The sequence below is a fragment of the Patagioenas fasciata genome, chromosome 11, assembly GCF_037038585.1.
Source record: "Patagioenas fasciata isolate bPatFas1 chromosome 11, bPatFas1.hap1, whole genome shotgun sequence".
NCBI lineage: Eukaryota > Metazoa > Chordata > Aves > Columbiformes > Columbidae > Patagioenas > Patagioenas fasciata.
This window is the reverse complement of record NC_092530.1, coordinates 12,779,302-12,796,967: the sequence shown is the minus strand read 5'-3', so window position 1 is coordinate 12,796,967 and position 17,666 is coordinate 12,779,302. Positions and strand designations below refer to the sequence as shown.

At 45.6% G+C, this 17,666-nt stretch overlaps 1 protein-coding gene across 1 annotated transcript in view; it reads right to left on the bottom strand.

Moving 5' to 3' along the window:
* Positions 1-17,172, bottom strand: part of SH3BGRL (SH3 domain binding glutamate rich protein like) — a 31,409-nt gene extending 14,237 nt beyond the window's left edge. The window contains exon 1 of the mRNA XM_065846861.2: positions 16,981-17,172. Within this exon, the coding sequence (XP_065702933.1) occupies positions 16,981-17,025 (45 nt within the window). The 5' untranslated portion in view covers positions 17,026-17,172. The remainder of the gene's footprint in view (positions 1-16,980) is intronic.
* Between the last annotated feature and the right edge of the window lie 494 nt (positions 17,173-17,666).

Genomic DNA, 17,666 nt, shown 5'->3' with positions numbered 1-17,666 from the left:
GCTGGACAAAGTCACTGGTTGCAGGGCTGAGCTGCACACCATGGCTATTCACAGCCACTTCTGCAGAAAAATAAAGAAAATAAGTGTGTTTTTGTTGGTTTGTTTGGGTTTGGTTATTTTTTTTGGTTGGTTGTTGCTTTTTTGTTTGTTTTGCTTCATTTTGTTTTAACATTTCTCATCTAATTTCCCAAGTGATAATGCCATCCTCATGTGAATTCCTAACACTTGCAAATTAGCTGCAAAACACTTATAATTTTGCCTCCCAGTACAACAAAATTTGTAGGAGTTCATTCCGACAGCTCAGCTACATATTTAAATGTCACGGATTCCTGACAGGCCTCCTAAGCTTGCTCTCCCTGGCTTGCTCCTGGCCTCCACCAGTTTTCTCTGGTTTTACTGGTCAAGGAGCCAGTTTTGTGTGTAAAATGTTTTTGTTGGCTTTATTCATATGAATACGCCAGAAATCCCCCCTCCCCCCTCATATTTGCTTAAAATTCAGAGGCGCCAGTTCTGGTGGTGCTGGTGGTCAAAGGGTGGGAAACCTGTAGGCACCTCCAGCAGTGACCTGCTGGATCAGAGCTTTGCAGGTGTCTCCCAGCCATTTGTGTCCCACTCTTCCTTCTTCTGCCTGGTGGAACATCTACCTATTTTTAGGTCTGGGCAATTATCATTATAGAACTCAAACCACTTATTTGTTCTGGCTATTTTAAGCCGAGTGCTGCACGTTGTAATGTCATCGTTCTCTCTCCCATTTTGGTTTCTGGTGGGTAAGTAATGAGATCGAGGACAAATACAGCAAAACCACCATGAACTTACGTGACCTAAAATCAAACACAGAGGGTTGGGAAAGCTCACGCTGTACTTGTGCTGCTTTTTTTTTTGCATAATTAGACAGTGTCCAGATGGGCTCCATACGTACTTACTCTCTCCCTCTGGGGCCCTTTGGGAAAGCCCATCAATATGTAACCTGCACACAGCAGCCCTGTCTTGATGTGGTTTGCCCCAAAAAGCTTAAAAATTGTTTATGTGGACATGGTTCTCACCACCAGGCACCCACTGACCCCGGGCTGCATCAGCACCACGTGCCATGAGACTCATTTCTAACGTGTGGTTCTGAAAGACACTTTTTAAAAGCAGAGAAAAGTGCTGGGGTGAAAGGACACAAACCCACCAGAGTAGGGTTGGGTGAAAAAACCCAGGCTAGTGAAAGGTTTTTACAGCTGAACCTGGAGGCTACATCCCATCTGGCAGCTCGTGGTCTGCCAGCAACGGGGCCTTATCCAGCCGTAAGGTACCACACCAGAGCGGGTTTTGCGGCACAGCCAAGAATATCACTAGAACAAAGGACAAAGTCTGTACTTCCCAAAACAAAACCACAGCTTGCTCCAGAAACCATAGAAAATTACATAAATGGAAAAGCTGATTCACGAAAACAAAAATAAAAGCTGCTTTTATGGATTAGAATGCCATTGTAAGTGCACTCATCCAATAACCCAGGGCCTAAACATTTCTTAAATCCCACACCAAGCAAACCCAAGACAAAAGACCCCAGTGCATTCAACAGACCTTTTCCTACCAGAAGAACCAAACACAAAAGTTAATGTCACCTCCATGTAATAAAGTCCTGGGGATCAGGACTCTCAGTGGAGCCCAAGGCACTTACAGACCCAACTCACACTTATTTTTATTTACTCCTCGACATGGGCTGCAAAGAGAAGAAAATCCCCAGCAGGAGTTCGGCTTTTAGTCCCCTCAGCCTGCTTTGCAAAGCTCAGCCTGTACCACAGGCCTGGCTCCTCTGCTGGGCACAGCCCAGGACAGCAGGTTCCCAGTTGCCACGTCACTGACTTGCTATGGAAGTTCAAGGAACGAATAAGTAATTAGTACAAGTGCAATCACCATGGAAAGCAACTGCTCAGAAATGGGCTCTTTGCAGTTGCACCACACGGTGATTTGGGGTATTTGCCACTTGGTACCTACAGAAGTAGATACCTGCTAGCAAAGCTGGAGTACATTAAGCAACCCCTTGATCCTGTTGTGGGCAAAACCACATGAGCAGCTGACAGAAGCAAATGTACAGGTAGTTCACCTTTGTTCATGTTGCATGGTATCAACAGTCAAAAATATTCGGACTCAAATGGTATCGATTCTTTTATTTAAAAGTACACAGGATTAGAGTTTAATGTTGCAGTGGGATTTTTGAATGCCGTTGGGTTTGTGTCAGACATCCAACACAGCCCATTCTACCAAAGCTCTACTACAGTCAAATTCCAGTAAGAAAGATACTAAAAGGCCATAAATAGGTCAGAAGTGACTTGATGCATCACATCAAATGTCTGTTTAGCTACTTTCCTCCAGCAGTGGCCAAAAGCAGATTCCTTTACCCATTAGTCAAGTGTGAGGACAGCAACATTTCCTTATTTATATCTTCCCAGCTTCTGGCAAACAGCAGTAGCAGCACTGCCTAATGAAGGCTTGATTACTTTTTAATGTGTTTTAAACCTACTCTCTATCAGGGTACCCCAAGGATTAGCGTATTATCACAGCTTAAGTCAAATTCTGCTCTTAACAGATAATATCCAAGCACTGGAGGAGGTGGGGGGATGATTCCATTCATCCTTTTATTCCTGCTTGTCAAGGACCGTTGCAGTGCTACCCGGTTTCTAGCACAGAACATCTTATCACTGGCAACACCTGAGGACAATGATTAAAAGAACTATTTAATAAACTTCAGATTTTGTTCCAGTACATGCAAATGGTCCTCTGTCAGCAGAAAACCCCCTTCTTTTCCTACTGATGCCACCAAATTCAGAAGCAATCTTTCTCTCTTTTGGCTGCAAGGAAAAGGAGGGTGACATTGTGCATTCCCCTTTAACTCTCCTCCTCACTGGCTGCTCCCCAATAGTTTTTTTCAGCCGCTCATTAACATTTCCTGGCCTGCCAAGGCTCACGTACTGCACCGGCAGCGTCCTGCTTGGTTTGCCACAGAGCCCGGCTCAGCCACAAGCCTCCTGGCCCGATGCACTAAACTCACAAACGTTCTGGATGACTGTGCAGAGCAGATGCAACATGCCTTTAGTCAGGATATCAGCACCCTCACCAAAAAAGTAAATTAAACAACCCTCTGCTGTCTACTTTAGATGGTTTTATTAATTCTGTAAAGTGCTTAAGAAGAGTCACTGTTGCCAAAATCAAAGTTATGCAGAAGTCAGGATGCCAAGGCTCTTCTCCAGCCACTGCCTGTTACAAAAACAGAAGTATAGAAGGAATATGGAACATTATTTCATGGTTTTATCACAAATATGGATTAACTCATCGTGCTAAAAGAAACATGCATGTGTCTCACATGTTCACTTTCCTTAAGGAAAGGTTTTCCCTAATTACCTGTGTCTCCTCAGCTGTAAACACATTCACAGAATCACAGAAACATTTTGATTGGATGAGACTCTCCCAGTGGAAGGAGCTACATGGTTAAAACGGAGAACTTCAATACAAAGGAGTTTGGGATATACAAAATGGACAGTTAACATATATTATTTGGATTTTTAAACTGTAATGCTTGTGGCTTGCCAACACCCCTAAGCATGTCACCATGCTAGCTGATGTTCCGTGCCTGTGGGGACCATCGGTCAAACCCCAAACGCAGATCCCTTATGTACATCAAGAGATTAGATTTTTGTTTGTCTGGGGCCAACAACATCAGAAGGACATGGAGCTGTTGGAGAGAGTCCAGAGGAGGGTGACAGAAATGATCCGAGAGATGGAGCACCTCTGCTGTGAGGACAGGCTGAGAGAGTTGGGGTTGTTCAACCTGGAGAAGGCTCAAGGGAGACCTTATAGCAGCCTTGCAGCACCTAAAGGGGACCTACAAGAAAGCTGGAGAGAGACTTTTTGCAAGGGTATGTAGTGGCAGGACAAGTGGTGATGGCTTTAAACTGACAGAGAGTAGATTTAGATGATACATAAAGAAGAAATCCTTCACCGTGAGGGTGGTGAGAGCCTGGCCCAGGTTCCCAGAGAGGTGGTGGATGCCCCATCCCTGGAGACATCCCAGGCCAGGCTGGACGGGGCTCTGAGCAACCTGAGCTGCTGAAGATGTCCCTGCTCATGGCAGGGGTGGTATGAGGACCTTTGAAGGTCCATACCAACCCAAACTATTCCATGATTCCATGTGCACTCACACCATCCAGAAACCATCACAGCACCCAGAATTGTCATAATCAAAAGGAAAACAGCACTATGACAATACAAAATAAATTGACCCTCGGCAATTTTCGAAGCAGTTTTTGTGGCATTTGACTTTTATTAAGCCTGAAAACTGCTCGTCTGGTCCAAAACCAACAGAGAGACAGCTTCCTACTGCAGGAATACAGGCTCCATTATCTCGGTTATCCATTCACAAAGCATAAGCAGCGGCAGAATATGAAGTCCTCATTTATTACGCACAGTGGTTTTCTGCAGCAGCCTTGGAGCTTGGCAGCCTGTATGTCCCTGGACTCCAATGTGCATCTAGTCACAGCATCCAAACTCTGCACAGGGTCAAATAAAAACAAACAAACCTGCTCCTCCCAAAAGCCACTATAAAACTAAGATAATTCCTGAACATCGTAAACATAAGAGCAGCAGGAAAAGCAGATGAAGGAATCAAACACACATCGCATTATCCTGAAGCAACCACCAGGCTTCCAATCCTACCCGGGAGAAGGAAGCGCAAACCCCACTGCCTGCTTAACAAAAACTGCCCCAGGGTCTGGAATGAACTCATTGTGTATCAGCCAGAGCATCTCCAGCAATTCCACTTATCTGAGCAAGGTTTGCGGTCAGCAGGAAAGCAGAAATCTGCCAACAAACCTGTTGTCACAGCTTCTGAATTCTCCCTCATTTATCATTACTGATGCTCGCAGGGTTAGTTGTCTGGTACAGCTCAGGCAGAACAGGAGCAAACTGCAAGCTTCAAGAAACCTTGTGTAACGTTTCTACTTGTACATCAACAAAGTCTTACAGGTTAGTATCAGTACTAAGTGCTGCACCTGGTCCACCCCACAGGGAGGAGATGCTATCCCACCAGCACCAGACCTGGGAGCAGTTCTTAAGTCTAAGCTGCCTCCATCAGACTCCCTGAACAATTCTCAATGCACCCTTCGCCTCTCAGAGCTTCTTTTCCCAAACAGTTGGCAGGAATAATTATTTTTTTCAAATCACAGCTTATCTACTTGGTTATTTGGGTTAGGGATCATTTCTGGCTGTTTGCACAAATGGTATCAAACACACCCCAGTCCAGCCACATAGATAGGCTTTATGCACTGACTATAGTGCAATTTAACACACACCATTTATCAGCCTCAGTATCACATGACCCACGGAAAACTTTCCGGAACACAACAAATTGCTACGTATCAAAAGTTCTCAATGTGGCTGAGAAAAAAACGGGGGAAAAGGCAACGAGGACGCCACTGAAAACCTGACTGCTTGCTCTCAAAACTTTTAGAAGGGCTTTGGTCCTGAAAGCCTGGCCCTCACCACCGTTGTCATGTTTTCAGTCAATTTTTTTTCAGGCAGTCTCCCTCTGAAAGCCAGAATTATTCCTCCTCTATCTTCATTTTTGTAAGAAGGCCCCAGGACAGGTCTCAGAAGCCCACGCAGCGTTGGCAGCAACTACATCCAATGAAAACTGGTGGCTGTCACTTTATGTCAATTAAAACAGGACAGGTCCCACCTCGTTCCACCCGAAGCTCCAGTCTCCACGCTCTGCACAGCACTTGGCTCCTATTTCCAGCCTGAGAAAACAGCCCTGGACCAACACGCACCGTAGCACAGGGCTGCAGTTTGGGGGGTTTATTGAAACAGCTGCTCATGTAGTTATCTTTCAGAATCTGTGGGTTTATGCCGGCGATGAGGAGCCCGGCATGGCAAAGAGAGCAGAGAGGAAAAACAATTTTTGTTTTGTTTGTCTGACGAGATGAACCCAGGTTAGGAAAGGAGTTAAAAGCACAGACAAGTATTGCACAAGGCTCCCGTGGTTTCCTATAAAAAGAAGGTTTATTTCCTGTATGGTTTAGCACACAGAGAGACTAAATTAACTGACAAGACTAAAAGTTTGCAGTATTAATTGCTGTTACACTGCCAGGCATTTATTATCTTTAAATAAAAAACTACTTTAAGAAGAAATAGAATATGATGTCAGGGATCCTACGCTAAATCCAGGTGCTTCTGATCTTACTTCCTACGTTCGAAGAACTGATATACCACAGACATTATTTAGCAAAAGAGTCTTTTTTGACAACTGCTATTCTAAAACTAAATCAAATAAGTTTTTCATGAGAAGAAAGCTTTTTTCCCCTGAACTAAAATACCTAAATATCATAATAGAAAGGAAGAGGGGATTAAGAGAAAAACTGTGGATTAAATACAAGTTTTCCTTCTCTTTCCAAAAAGTGTCAGGCAGAACAGCAGGTCAGCACAGCCACACCAAAGCATCCTGGAGACGAAAGATTTAGCAGAGAACAATCTGTATTGGCACTAGCTTTGTGACCACTTAATTTGCCCGAGTACATTACAAGCACAGATCACCCCGGGGGCCCCAGATACCCTCTGTATTTTAGTGCGGACTTGGATAAAATATTGTAACTTCAGAGGCTGTGTCTTTAAGGGGGGTAGGGAGGGAGATAAATAGAAAGTTCACAGAACTGGCCACTTGGCAGTTTATCATTCTTGCGGTAGCTGAAGCAATCCAGGAGTTGGCCAACTTGTGCTTGCAACAGCTGGGAGGGCCAACGCCTGGGGGTTTGCTCTCAAGGGGACATCCTGAAGTCACTCTTTAGAAGAATTCAATAAAAAATGGAGCATTTTCCAACACAGTAAGGTCCTTCCCATCAACAAGCTGTTCTCATCCACTGCACCCCGAAGTGAAGTGCCACCTTCCACCCTGGACCACGGGCACTGATCCAGATGCTGCCCGTGCCTTGGTGGCAGGGACGGACACTGACACGGCCACTGACACGGCCACCAACACGGCCACTACCTGGAGGCCACTTCCCAACTCCCCACTGTCTTTTCTAAGTTTTTTACATCACTCCTGTCACCATGGGATCTTATTTTGTTTTCTTTTATTTTTTTTAAACCACAAGCTTCCTTCTGCCTCCGTGCGAGCTAGCACCCGCGTACCACGATCAGAAACTAAGACACATACACACTGCATTTTCTTTTGTAAAAGATTAGATCCCCCAGCTGTTTATTTGCTGCAGGATGGAGTTCTCCAGGCCTGGGCGAGCAGCCAAAATAGCTTCATTCCCCTGATGTTCTTCAGCCTCAGCCTAACACTCGGCAACGGGCAGTGTAAGATGACGGCTATTCCTAACGCCTTGCAAGCTGCTAATTTTGGTCCCAAATCATTATGTGGGAGACACAGCGGTCTGTCCAGCTGCTCCTCAGTTTATCCAGGTGTGCATTCCTGGAAGGAACATTCCCCAACACAACCTTATGGACCTGTTTTGATCTTTTCACAGAACGCACAATGCAAACCTCAGCAGTCAGCGGGTAAAACAGAGGTTTTCACAGCTACCTCCCAGTACATTTTACTGCGATGAAAGGAAACAGAAATTTAGAGAAAGATTTTTCAAGTACAAAAGTTTCGTGGACTTTGCCACCAGAACCATGAGACTTGCTTATCTGCATTACAGGGTGGAAAGGAATTTCTAGTTCTTAATCAGGATGATCAGGTCACTAACAAGTAAGTCTGCAAACCTGGCCCTTTTTATCTTTTTATATCTCCTCACATATATGGTATTTCCTGCCCAGGGGGAAACAAAAGAAAATAAAAATTCTACATCCATTATCCATAAATCAGCTTCACTTGAACTTCATTTCTGTGTATATCCACTGAGAAGGTTTTGGGATGTATTTTTAATTCATTTGTGGAGCTATTCTGCTCCTCTCCTGTTCTGACAGTTGCTCTGCAGCTGCTGCTCAGGCCAAGTACATTTGAATGTTGTACATGTGCACAGGAATGATGCTGGATAAGCAGCATTAAATATTTCCTAAGGAGTAAAACTCTGTCCATGGCAAAACTCCCAGGGACATTTGCACAGCCCAAGGTTCAGCCCATGAGGTGAATACAGATGTGCTGTTTAAACCTGCCTGGAAACTACTACTCTCATAAAAATGTGGTTTTATGTGAAAACTATTATTTTCCCCAGAGGCTGCCTGTTTTCTGTTTACATTGGGCTTTGCCAATTTATTTTGACCTATGCCTAAGGCAGCAGGGGTTTCTGACACACCTACCTTATTGCCTAGGTCTAAACCTGACGTATGTCAGCATCTGCTCTTCATGCTGCAAAACCATGTTGTTTTTGGATTCACCTGCTGTCATTTTGCATGTAAGAAATGCTGAGTTTGTGCCTGGCGATGAGCCGCATGAAGAACAGCCACGTTCACTCCTATAAGCTCTCAATCACATCTCCCTGTCTGCCCAAGAGCCCAGGAAAAGAGTGAAGTTTCAGCTTGGATTAGTGGAAACCTTTCCCCAGTCACAGCCGAGCTGAAGGATTTGTGTCACCTGGGAGAACTTGCTTCATGGTGACCCCGGTTCCTAACACCCCAGTTCCCATGTGGATCCCACTGTGCATTTCATTCTATGTAAAATAGGAGATGTAAAGGCAAGTCTGCCCTGTGCAAAGCCTTACTCAATGGCCAAACCTTGAGATTTCAGTGTTTATCTTGCAACTACTGCAGAACAAAGAGCTTCACACAACATTTCTTACAGCCCCGTCCTCAACTCCTGAACTGACCGGCAGTTGTTGAGATGGAAACGAAGAGGAGAATTATTATTAACTTCTCTCTTTCCCCCCCATCTGGTTTCTAAGATACAGGGGACAAATATAGTTAAAAGTTCCTTTCATTTCTATGGTCTCTCACAGCATCTCAGAGTTTGCAAAGCAGCGAGACGTACAATTTCAGTCGCACTGGTATATCTGAATATAAACCAGATACAGAATCTGTTTACATTTCAGGGGAAATTTTCAGTTACACCTAAATGTCCAGAGCCTTCTAATACTTTTACAACTGCAGGCATTTGTAGTAACCACCAAATTAAAACCAAACCAACGCATCCCAAACACACACATATATATTCTTTATTCTTTTCCATCAAACGTTTTTCCTGGACAACATGTTCTTAAATGGAACTGGGACCAGAGCCAACTTCATCCAAGACCAGAAGAGCAGCTTTACTGGGTTGGATGCAACCCTTGCCTACCCCGAGATCTTATACTTTCCCAGAGTCCAATAATCCGCAGTTCTGAGTCAGAGGTGTAATAATTATGTTTAATAGCCTTTAATAGACTTTCCCCCTTAATTGGTCTCACTGCTTCCTGAACCCACGCAAATTTTGCCATACACAACTTTCTCTGGCAAATGAGTTTCTCCATTAAACTATATGTTGTTAAACAAAGCATTTCATTTATTCCAAACCTGCCACAGGCTAATCTCACGTGCTCTGCCCTGGTTGCTGCATTAGGAAAAGTTACGATTAATCACTTCTTACTTGTTCTCCCATACCTGACATGATTTGACCACTTTTTGTACTTTTGCAGCTTTTTATTTCGCAACTGCAAAATTTGACCTTATTTGGTCATCCTCTCTACAGTGAACACCTCACCCTGCTTCATATCTTTTCTCACTTTTTAATATCATTTAAAGACAACAATTCCAGTTGATTAAAGACACAGACTCAGCACAGATTTATACAGTGGCATTGTTTCTTTTTCCCCCTTTGCCCCCTCCCAACCTAAAAATTCCTGACATTTTGTTTGCTTTTTCTGACCACTAGCAGGATATTTTTGGTAGAATTACCTAGTACAGCTCCAAGACCTCTCTGCTAACCAGTATTGGTTATCTTAAACCAGGATGACGACTGTTTCTTCTCACTTTTCCACCTGGGCACCATCACTTCACCAACAGCCCGTCACATCGTACCTTTCCCAGATCACTCAGGGTACAGCACCAATCTCTGTGGGATCTTCTCGTAACTTTTGCATATTGCAAAAGCTGCCTGTATATTGCAAAGTCTTGATTGTTATCTGGTTTATATAACTGGTATGGAATCAATTATATAAGCCAAAAAGACAGGGGAAAAAAAAAATCCTTTCCTCTTAACCCCCAGCTGCTTTGTTTCTTTACGAAAAAATAAGATTTTTAATCTGGTCAAAGGTTGCACAAAACTTTCTGGAAGTCTAGAGATTCAGGATTAGGGGATCACCCTTATTTGTAGGCTCAGTGGCTGCTCCAGGTAGCTCAGCCATGAGGCACGGGTTTCTTCTTCAACAGTGTATTGATGGATTCTTCCCTGCACTCTGTCTCTGGCCATGTGGCTGCTGGGAAGGAGTCTCACAAAGAATAACATCAACTTGTCCAGCACAAGAAGACAGCCTGTAGCTTCCCAATTTCCCCAAGATTCTTTTTTTAAGCCACTGCTGCCTTTGGCTCCTTTCTTCACTCCGACACCATAGCAATTCAAACAATAGGTCCCTCAACAGGTAATAGTTAAAATTTCACACTTGAGTGCCTTCAGAATTTAAAGCAAGGCAGCATTCACATATGGAAAAAGAGCCTCAAATAAAACTAAGCTTCAGATAGCTGATTAAAGAAACCATATCGCCACATCCACTTCTCACAGGGGAAACTAAGCCCAACAGGCAGAAGTTGTAAGTCGGAATACAAAGAAAACTTTGGCTGGATCCAGACAGCATTCGCCTTGTCAGTCTGCAGTTCAGGGTTAACCCTTCACATTTGCTTCTGGTGGCTTAAACACTTTACTACCTTCTGAATTTCAGAAAATAGGCCTTTAGAGTCAGGAGGAGGTGCTGTCCTGGAAAGGACGTGCTCCTGGATGGAGGCTTTTTTCTGCGACTAATCATAGAAGATAAGCATTACAATTAAAGCTCTTTCAGGGTTGATTAAATATCTGACCAACAAAAGTACTTTAAATTTAATCATAAACTGAAGGTCGCCCCTGAATATGACTAGGGTTAATCAAATGTCGTTAACACTGTGTTTTCATGTTTGAGTAAAAACATTCATGAATAGCATAATATTGATAGAAGTTGTGGGTTGGGGTCCCAGATCCCTGGTTAGTGCCAGGAACGGTTCTCAGCAGCTCAGGGGTCGTGGAGCACAAAGCACAGCTACAGGAGGCAGAGTTTCTCCAGCTACGACCATGACACACCCTTGGCTCTTCTTTTTTTAATATAGGGGAATATTTTAGTTCTGTTTTAAACTTGAGCAGATGAAATCTATCAATGTTTGTTTACTTCCATTCGTCTCCTCCCTCCTCAGTTCCTCCTCCTCTGGGAGGAATAAGAATAACCTTGCAGAGACTCTTGTTTTTGGCATCCTCTGCTCGTTACACACATGCCAATTCCCTGACTTCCACAGGAATTTTCTGTGTGTAACTTTAATGCCTCAGGACAAGAAAACTGACTTGTTCAACTCTGCAAATATTTATTAAAAAAGCACGAGTGCTTAGCACTGACATGACACGGTGTGGATCGTATCTCACTAAGGGCTGCGGTTCAGGGTCCCAGCAAAGCCCATGCAAACTGAGGACGTTCAGCTTTTCCCAAGAAAGACATTATCCTGGTGCACCATCTCAAAATAAACACTGTCACACCTGCAGATACAATCTACAGACGCAGCAAAAAGGCTTTCCCACCCTCAACTGGGGACTATAATTTCCCATCTTCTTCATGCTGCCAGAAAAGTGTTATTTAAGCACAGTAGAATGTTTTTTTTATTTTGATATATTAAAACTATTGCAACAACTGCAGCTGATATAAACTCTGGCTCTATTAAAAACTTGAATATAATATTTTAAGAAAAACATTTGAGTTATCTAGAGTTTGGAACAATGACTTTAAAAAAACAAGCCAGGAAGCAGATGGAACGTATCCTAGTTAAATGCCTCACTGGATTTGCGCTGCATATTTTGTCTTCCACCCCGAGAGCTCTAATTCAGAACAATTCATACCATTTTATTGAGAGAGATTAAGTTGGGTTAACACTGGGTATCCAGAAAAGTACTTCATGCATATTATGTTTATACAAGAGACGGGTTTAAAAATCAATACCAAGCCTACCAACAAGTCAGTTCTCACCCACAGAATATAAACTGCATGAGCTATGTACCACAAGGATACATATACACTCATAAGATTGTTTTTAAAACTACAGATGCAGCTTATTTTCCCCATAATCCATGGTTTTGCCTCAACTTGCACCATATGACAAGACTATTTATAAAAGATTCATATCATTATTTTCTTCTCACATTAAGTGCACTGATATGCAGAGCCACCCAGACCGATGGAAGTTCAGCAGCAGCTCCAGAACGTCCGAAATGACAAACGTGACCATGCACATCCGGGCTCCGACAACGCATTCGCAACCTTGAACATGACTGCGGAACAAACACACTTATAACACACACTGATAAAAACGCCGGATGCAAAGAGCTCCCCAGTAGCCGCATTGCTGGAGGTTGCTTTGGAAAGACAAAGCGGCTTCACCAGCCCTTGCAAAGCCCCAAGTTGTTGAGAGGGACAAGAGCTGGTGGGTACACACAACTCTGCTCCTTTCCAGCTGCTCTTCTCCAAAGCTGTTGTCCCTCAGCTGCAACCTGTAATGCTCCAGAAGGCCCTTGCCACTACATATCCCCAGCAGCACCAGAAGGTGCTCCTGTGCCTTACTGGATTATGTGGGGGAAAATAAAAGAGTCAGTGCAATTGCAAGCATTTGTTCTTCAGACCACAGGCCACTCTCCTCTTCATTTCCTGGTGGGTGGGGAGGAGAAGACCTAGATCCTTTCCCAAGCAAGAAAACAATACAAGAAACCCCCACATCCCTAACGTTGCAAACAGAAAACATAAACTAAAATTTCCTTTCTTCTCTAAAACCATCCCTAAACAGCAGTGAGTCTGATGTGTAACACAGGACTCTGACACCGATTCCGGAGATCATCTTATTTTTGCCGTGTCTGCTGTCGCCGCAGGAGGCGAGGAAGGAAAACCACCCACGCAGCCATCAAAACAAGCGAGGGGGGAGAGCTCAGAGAGATGGGAGCACGGGCTGTAAACCACAAACACGAAGTGTCTGGCTCCAAGGAGACACCGGGGATTCGATGCAGCCGTTTCCGTGGCCCACAGGGCTGGTGGCACTTGGGAGGGCTCAGCCCAGCATTGCCAGCGCTGGCACTTCCACAGCCGTGGCCTCCAGGTTCCATCCACACTCCTGGAGCTTGCGGGGAGACGGCGGATGAATAAACATAATTCTCTCGGACAAAGTCCGTAGTCAAAGACCAGTGCAGTTGTTGGCAACAAATGGACACTCATAACACCGAAAAGAATTTAAACAGCTGGCTCCTTTCAACACGAGATCAATAAAACCAGTAATCCAACTGCACAGCCGTGCTTCTGGTGCTGCAGGAAAGATGGGGTAATCTCTTACCCAAAAAAACCCACAGAATACCTAAATGCTAATGGAGACAATCACAGACTGGACTTGTGCAATTTAGTTTCTTCCCTCCCTGTATCCTTTTTCTTCCAGGAGCAAGAGTCTAATTACTCTTTGGCCTCTCCTCCTCTCATCTCTTGAGGATTTGAATACAAGTCTACAGTCAAATCACTCTCACAGCCTGCACAGTCCTGGCTCGAGTCAGCGCCTGGGTGCTCCTGAATTTGCCTCCATCATTTTACGTTTGTAGCTTCCAACGCTGTCTCACAGTAAGTAACACTGTTCACTTCAGTTGTAACTCAGGCAGACTCCTGGACAGAAGCCACACGTGCATGTCCCCACGTTTGGTGCATACAGCTCATCTTCATAATTACAACCCCCTGTGCATCCTTGCCCAGCACACAACTCACCAGGACAACATTCACACTGAGAAAGATGACAGAGAAAGGGCGTCTTTCCCTACAACACTTCCAAATACAGCAGAAAACTGGTGCCGTAACCACTACATTATGATTTCTGGGGTGAAATTCAAATAGGAGGCCAGACCAAGACTGCAATAATCATACTTTGGCCAAGTCTTTAAGTATACACTTCCAGTATATTCAGTTATCTCTGCTTATGTGAACCACAGCAATGAACCACCCTAAGCCAGTCACCTTTACCAGAGTACAAACGCAGGACTTTGCAACCCATGACACACACCAAAGATAACGCTGAGCACTAACTCACGCTGAAGAACCCATCGAGGGCAGCTTGGCAGCCACGCTTCCCGCTGTAACGCACACACCCAGACTCTGGATGACACATGCACATGGGAATTAAGTGAACTTCACCCAAAATCCCTTGAAACATACTTGTCAAACGCTTTTGCTTAGACATGAGCTTCGTATGATATTTCTTCCTCACAGATACATACTGCTGAATAGGAACTTCACAGAGAACAGTGTCTTGGGGAAACATTTTATGCGCTGTGATGTGGAAAATTATACTGCACAACAAAGTATGACTTTGCCAATAAAAGACCACAAAATTTGGGCAGCCTCCAAGACTTACAGCCCCAGGCTGGGAGGTGTGAAGAAATCTAAACCCTTTCCCATTCAGTGGGAGATGCTTTCCTGATCTCACGAAAGCTTCGCCAGCTTACAGAAATGGGGCAGACGTCTTGTAGGAAAGAGGAGATTTTATACTTATTTCTGGTTTGCTTCTACTCAAGCAAATTAACCTTAAAAAAAAAAAAAACACAAAACCAAAATAACACAGTGCTGGGTGTCACCGACTGTACAAAGCAGGAGTGAGAGCCCTTCCAGGGCTGATGTTAGCCAGTTCGGTCGCTTTGCTGGGAACAGCTTTGACTTAGTTCCATCCCTCTGTAGCAACATCCTCTGATGTGGATTTTCCATTCCCTGAGTGGGTTATTTCACATTCAGCACCGAGAAAGGCTCCTCTGGTCCTCCGAGCAAAGTCTGTCTCACAAAAGGGCTTAAGACCCACAAAAATTACTCGTTCCCAGCAAGCACATTTCCCTCCAGACAGGTGCCCCTTTGGCTTTAGTCTGAAACATCGATTAAAATTCTTAAACCAGAAAGAAAACAGCCACCCGGTGAGGTACTTGGCTGATCCCTGCCAACAGAAACACCCTCGGTGTACTCAGTAAACCAAGAATGTGCAAGTCCTGCTCATTACCACGAGATTACTTGAGCTGCACTAGCTTTAGACACATGCATGGGTATATGTGTATATATATATATATATATGTCATAAAACTGGCAATTATGTGCATGTTATGCTCAAATTCCACAAAACCAGACTACGCCAACACTATATTCAAATTCCACAGCCGAGGATGCACAAAAGAGCCCAAAAGGCAGCAGCAAGTCAGAATCGAGCCTTGTAATGTGCACAATCCACACACAGACGAGACAGCATCGCAGAAACCACTAAGTAATAACTAAAAACCTAATTTAAAAACAGGAAAACATAGTCTGGATCAAGATCAGTGGTCACATCCCTGGAGCTTAGTATCACCACACAGGCAGAAATCAATAACTGCCTTCAAGAGGTCACTGATAAAAATCTATAGCAACTGAATCAGTCAACTCAAAACCTATTAACAGCTGTATTAGAAAGAAATAATTATTTTTTCAGTTTGCTAATGACCGCTTCTTTCCTTCTAGATGATCATTTTGTATAAACCCGGCAGAAACCCCACTGGACCCCCCTTATGAATGAAATACTCAGGATTTCAAGACACTCTCCAGATCAGCACCAGATAATCATTTGTTTTTCACAATCAGCACCAGCACATCCATGTCAGCATTGACATCAAGATTAACAAAAATGACACGGGAAGAGAGCGACGGCAGGGGCACGCGAGGTCCACACTCCTGCACTGTCCGCACTTCACCGCGACAGGGCTCAGCCTCTGTTATTAGAGCTAAACGAGGGGTTCCAGCATCACAGCCATCAATGGCAGAGCTTACCAACGTGGTATTTTATTGAAGATCACAGATCAGTGACTGCACTGAACTGGAGAAGGAGAATCCAGTGTTTTGTTTGGGTTTGGTTGTGAGTTTTTTTACCCTCTTGTATATCACTGTCCCGTGAAAATTTGGGAACCTGCACATGAAGCACACAGCCCAGCAGTCGCATGAAAGGTCATCACATAGCCACGGCCCAGTCCCTTTATCTACTTGCAGTAAAAGTCACTGACCATTAACTGCAATAGCTGGCATTTCCCAAGACTGGCATTTCGTAGTTCTCCAGCACATTCATACCAAATGCGACCAAATCCCCAGGGTTTCAGACTCAAGAGCATCTTTCACACACACCAAACAGAAATCAAACGATCCTGGAGACACTAACCACTCTGAGCTACATCTGAACCTCGGCACAAAAATTTTTGTTTACTTGCTTATTTTCCTTTTGAAAAACACTGACTTCTGACCAAGCGCTGCCTACATGGCACTCGGACCGTAAGATGCAAAACCCGGGTGTTCCCACAAGGCAAGAAACTGCGGCTCCTCGGACAGCAGCCACTCGCGCCGGCCACTATTAATCGCTCCATGTAAGAGGAATAAATTCATCAAAACCTAAGACTGATACGATGGATGACACGATTTAGAAATAAATTGCAAGAATAATTTAAAAAAAATTTGGCTTTGGCTTCCCATGGCAGGACGAGGGGTGCCAAAGCGTGTCACCCTCTCAGACCTGGCACCGCCAGCCCGGGTGCGGGGGACGCAGAACTCATAGAACAAGCTGCGAAACCACGAAGAAAATGACATTTTATTCTTCACGGTCAGCGGCAGCACAGCACACACACACCTCCCTACAAGCTGCCCCACCGGCTGCCCCAGCCTCCCCTCCCGCTGCCCGCCCGCCGCCCCCGGGCCAGGGGAGCCGTGGGAGCCCGCACCCTGCCCGGCCCCCGCGCCCCCAACCTCCCGCCCGGTGCAACTTTCCCGGGGCACCCCTTACCGCCGTGGAGCCGGAGGAGGAGGCGATGTAGACCTTGATGACCATGCTGGAAGCCGAGGCGGCGGCAGGATGCGGAGCCGGGCGGGTGCGTGGGTGTGTGCGGACGGCGCGGCGCGGGCTGGGGCTGAGGCGGCGGGAGGGCGGGCGGGAGGCGGCGGGCGGCCCGGCCTCGCCCCGCCTCGCCGCGCTCACTGGGCTGCCGGCCCAGCAGTCAGCGCCGCCCGGCCCGGAAGAGAGAAAAATGGTTAAAAAAAAAGAAGAAAGAAAGGGGCGAGGCGAGTTCTCGACGAACCACGCGAGACGTGCGGCGGAGGGGGTGGCTGCGTCATGGCGGCGCGAAGCCCCGCGCTCCCCTCGCCTCAGGGACGGCGTGAGGAGTGGCGGGCGGGGGCCGCAGGGGCTGCCATGGCAGCGGCCGCCTCCCCTCAGGGCTGGGCCCGACCGAGCCGTCCCCGGGCAGCCCTGAAGCCCGCCATCGCCTGCACTCGTTCCCCGGCTCGGTGTGAGGGCACCCGGCGGCCCCTCGCCAGCCCGGGGAGGCTGGAGCCTTGGCCTGTCACTTGGAGGGGTGGCAGAAGAAGTCTGGGGTGGGCAGATGTTACTGTGTAATGATATATAGAATTAAGGAGTTCCTTTTAAAATTCCAGCTTGAAAGCTACCAGCCAAGTGACGCATCGGCGCATGCC